Here is a 5,019-nt window from a genome sequence, read left to right on the forward strand (position 1 = left end):
CTGCTTGTCACCGGCTGCCATTCCGAAAAAGAAGCTTTTATCCCAACTCTCTGCCTTCTGTCAGACAGCCAATCCTCAACCCATGCCAGTAGCTCACCTCGAACACCATGAGCCCTCACCTTATCAAAGGCCTTTTGGAAGTCTAGGTAGACCACATCCACTGGGTTTCCCCGGTCTAACCTACTTGTCACTTCTTCAAAGAACTCCAATAGGTTTGTCAGGCACGACCTCCCCTTACTAAATCCATATTGACTTTTTCTAATCCGACCCTGCTCTTCCAAGAATTTAGAAACTTCATCCTTAATGATGGATTCTAGAATTTTTCCAACAACCGAGGTTAGGCTAATTGGCCTATAATTTTCCATCTTTTGTCTTGATCCTTTCTTGAACAAGGGGGTTACAACAGCGATCTTCCAATCATCCGGGACTTTCCCTGACTCCAGTGACTTTTGAAAGATCTCAACCAACGCCTCCGCTCTTTCCTCAGTCACCTCCCTCAGAACTCTAGGACGTAGCCCATCAGGGCCAGGAGATTTATCAATTTTAAGACCTTTTAGCTTTTCTAGCACTTTCTCTTTTGTAATGGAAACCATACTCAACTCAGCCCCCTGACTCCCTTTAATTGTTGGGATATTACTCATGTCTTCCACTGTGAAGACTGACGCAAAGTACTTATTAAGTTCTCCTGCTATTTCCTTATCTCCCATCACTAGGCTTCTAGCATCAATTTGAAGTGGCCCAATGTCTACTTTTGCCTTTTGTTTGTTTCTTATGTATTGAAAGAAACTTTTACTATCACTTCTAATATTACTAGTTAGCCTACCTTCATATTTGATCCTCTCCTTCCTTATTTCTCTCCTTGTTATCCTCTGTTTTTGTAGCCTTCCCAATTTTCTGATTTCCCAGTGCTCTTGGCCACATTATAGGATCTCTCTTTTTCTTTAATACGTTTCCTGACTTCCTTTGTCAGCCATGGCTGTCTAATCCCTCCCCGGATAATCTTTCTTTTCTTCGGGATGAACCTCTGTACAGTGTCCTCAATTATACCCACAAACTCCCGCCATTTTTGCTCCACTGTCGTCCCCGCTAGGCTCTGCTTCCAGTCTATTTTCGTCAGTTCCTCTCTCAGGCCCTCATAATTACCTTTATTTAACTGTAACACCATTACATCTGACTTTGTCTTCTCTCTTTCAAACTGCATACTGAACTCTACCATATTATGATCGCTGCTTTCTAAGTGTTCCCTTACTTTAAGATTTTTTTATAAAGTCTGGTTCATTACATAGCACTAGGTCCAGAATAGCCTGCTCCCTTGTGGGCTCCATGACAAGCTGTTCCAAAAAGCCATCCTGTAAGCATTCCATGAATTCCCTTTCTTTGGATCCACTGGCAACATTATTTACCCAGTCCACCTGCATATTGAAGTCTCCCATGATCACCGTGACCTTGCCTTTCTGACATGCCTTCTCTATTTCCCGGTACGTGTTGCGCCCCTGGTCCTGACCACTGTTAGGAAGTCTGTACATAACTCCCACTATGGTTTTTTTTGCCTTTGTGGTTCCTCAATTCCACCCACACTGACTCCACATCATCCGACGCTATGTCATTCAGTGCCATAGATTTAATTTTGTTCTTAACTAACAAGGCAACCCCGCCCCCTCTGCCCGCCTCCCTGTCTTTTCGATAAGTTGAAAATCTTTGGATGTTTAACTGCCAGTCCTGACCCCCCCTGCAACCACGTCTCTGTGATGTGGTTCCCATTATCCATTCCCATTATCTTGGATTTTAGTTTGGAAATGTGCTGCAGCCTGTTAGAACCTGTTTTGCAACTACGTTTGTAATTTTTTGTGTGTTCAATACTACATAATCTTTCTCACAATTCATGTGTACACATAGTAACAGTATCTATTTTCTGAACAGGTTCTGGGATGATTGATCCTGAAGGACTGATGCCTGATGAGAATGCAATTGGTAGCAATGAGAACAATGTTAATGGAAATGTGGTATGGACCATGTTTACGAAAATCTTTCTTCTAGTCTGTGTGGTTTTGTTTGCTTAGGAAAGTGAACTTAGTTGTATGTTTTGATTTGTATCATTCAGGTACACATGCTGGTCTTTGTTGCCCTGTGTTCCTTTTTCAGCTCTTTAAACACGGTAGACTGACGACATATGGCATTTGTATTATATGTGCTGTTTAATGTGAAGGTCAGTCGATTGTTATGTTCCCCTTAGACACTGGTAACTTTAAAGAAGATAAATTCAAACTCCCAATGATACGTAGAAGAATTAACTGACAGCATTTCATATTTTAAGACACTGTGTAACAAACAGGCTAAAATCCATTTTGACTCAGCACTGTTTTTGCTCTCTACATAAGCTTTACAGAACAGAAGTTTCCCCTCTTCAGACAACTGAAAATTTTGGGTATTGTGGTGCAGTGATACCATCCCTACTTCTGAGACAGAAGGCCTCCCTCAGCATGTCATGGCCAAAGATTGAATTTTTAAAAAAATGGACATCCAAAAAACCCACATTGCAGCTGAACTTTGTAGTCTATCTTAAGTATTCATTCAATTTTCCCAGGTTCTTTGGTCCCAAGGATTTCTACTCTTTTTGTTCCCAGCCTGGTAATTTCTAACTTGACAATTTTCTTCCAAATTGAGTATGTTACCTGGTGATTATTCCTATAGCGCAAGCTGGGGAATCCTTGAATCTTGGGAATTCCCTTCCTCAAAAGGCAATGGATACGGAATTTTAGTTAAAAATCACCCAACACCAGGTTATAGTCCAACAGGTTTATTTGGAAGCTCTAGCTTTCAGAGCACTGATCGTTTTTCAGGTGGTTGTGGAGCATAAGATTGTAAGACTCGGAATTTATAGCAAAAGTTAACAGTATGATGTACCTGACGTTATATATTGAAAAAGACCTGGATTGTTTGTTAAGTCTCTCATCTTTTAGAATGACCATGTTGGTTTCAGTTCTTTCATCTGTAAATCCCCGAACTTTTCTAAAGTTACATTCTCAAGTGAACTTTAATAATAGGTGCCATGTCGGCCCAGATAATGCATTGAAGGTGTGAAGTGCCTTGTGTGAATCTGTCTGTGCCCCAATGTTCTCACTGACTCTATGTATGAAAAGGGATTTACATGGACTCATGCAGTTTTTGAGAAAAATAAAATGTAATTCTGCAAGTACAAATTCACTTCACAAATGTGTGTGTGTGTGCGCATGTGGATGGGTGTGCGAGAAGGGGGGTGATAAGTATTTGTGAGAGTATGTGTGTGAATGTAAAGGGGTACAAGTCTGAGAGAGAGGGTGTGTGTGGGGGAGTGTATCAGCATGGATGTATGTGTGTGTCTCACACACGCACACTCCTCCAGACACGCACACACCTACCCCGCTCATACACTCACTTATACACTCCCACACTCATACCCACACACGTATCCCCTCACAGACCTACGCCCCATTACACTCACTCACACACACATACTCATACCCCACCGCGCACGCATATCTGCACACATGCATATATAAGTTTGTGGGGTGAATTTGTACTTGCAGAAACATTTTATGTTGCTCAAAACTGCAGTTACAGAAAGAGTTATCCTGAAAGAGTTCCAGGATATTGACCCAGCAACATGTCATCATGAATCACATTGGCCTTCAATCCTGGTGAAAATGCTGACTAGCTACTCTTTAGATACACTTTGTTCTATGTTGGAAGTAAATGGGTGTTTTAAAGCATGAATCTTTACAACCTGACACTCTCGCCAGCTTTCGTGGACTGTCAAGTCTTTCAGTCTAAACACTTAACATGCTGCCTTCCTTTCCAAATGTGAATATTTTGCAACTCCTTCACAGCAAAACAATCTCGGCCACCTTTTAATCTCTATCAGCCAGGCCTGTTTTTAGACAGACTTTAAAGCAAGTCATATCACCATCTCCAAGGTTTTGCAGTTCCAAAACACAAGACTCTTGTCAGCTTTACAATTGTAATTGATGCAGGTGACTTTGAGCTTTCCTGGCAAGACCAGTAGGTTTGTTAGATATTAATATTAATTTGTGCTTAATTTTTCTTTTATTACTCCATTGTAGTTCAGTGTTCACTGCACTCTAGTTCACTCCACCTCAGTATGATTACCAGGTCAAACCAAGGAAGATTTAACCATTTTTTCAACAGTCAGTGTTGGACGAAAACATTTAGAGGCACAAGACCATTTCTGCCAAATGTTTGGGAAAATCCAAAGCTCCTCCCACTACCCAGCTCTCCCTCGCTTTGTTTCCTCTCTTTGCTTCATATGTTAAACATGTAGTTAGTCTACTTCTGAGTATTTCATGTAAAAAAGCATTCCAGCTGCAAGTTCACCGAGGTCACCTATTCTCTAGTGTAGCCTCTTACTAATGACAGTTTTAAAGTTACAAAGTTGCAATAAAAAGTAGGTTTTCCAGACAGAATGCTTGAAAAATGTCAGCCTTTATATGTACAGTTAACCTCTAACAGTAAATGGTGAGGAATGTAGAAGTAGACTTCAAACTATGTAGTGGGATGAAATGAGATCTATAAACTCTGCTACTGATTTTTATGATTTGGAGATGCCGGTGTTGGACTGGGGTGTACAAAGTTAAAAACCACACAACACCAGGTTATAGTCCAACAGGTTTAATTGGAAGCACACTAGCTTTCGGAGCGATGCTCCTTCATCTGTCACCTGATGAAGGAGCGTCGCTCCGAAAGATAGTGTGCTTCCAATTAAACCTGTTGGACTATAACCTGGTGTTGTGTGACTTTTAACTGATTTTTATGTTCTTTTATATAAAAGATTATGAGGTTATCTAATTGTTTAATTAAGATGAGAGGAGTTGAATGGGTTTCTTAGTTGACTTAGTTCTTTGAGGATGTGACTAGAAAAATTGATGAGGGTCGAGCTGTGGATGTGGTGTATATGGACTTTAGCAAGGCATTTGATAAGGTTCCCCATGGTAGGCTCATTCAGAAGGTCAGGAGGAATGGGAT

General features: G+C 40.9%; 1 protein-coding gene across 3 annotated transcripts in view; it reads left to right on the top strand.

Annotated features, from left to right (window-relative positions):
- Positions 1-5,019, top strand: part of aplp2 (amyloid beta (A4) precursor-like protein 2) — a 223,482-nt gene that overhangs the window by 192,990 nt on the left and 25,473 nt on the right. For all 3 annotated transcript variants that reach the window (XM_043676955.1, XM_043676956.1, XM_043676957.1), the window contains one exon: positions 1,921-2,003. In XM_043676955.1, the coding sequence (XP_043532890.1) occupies positions 1,921-2,003 (83 nt within the window). The remainder of the gene's footprint in view (positions 1-1,920; positions 2,004-5,019) is intronic.

This window comes from Chiloscyllium plagiosum, chromosome 35, assembly GCF_004010195.1.
Source record: "Chiloscyllium plagiosum isolate BGI_BamShark_2017 chromosome 35, ASM401019v2, whole genome shotgun sequence".
NCBI classification, from domain to species: Eukaryota; Metazoa; Chordata; class Chondrichthyes; order Orectolobiformes; family Hemiscylliidae; genus Chiloscyllium; species Chiloscyllium plagiosum.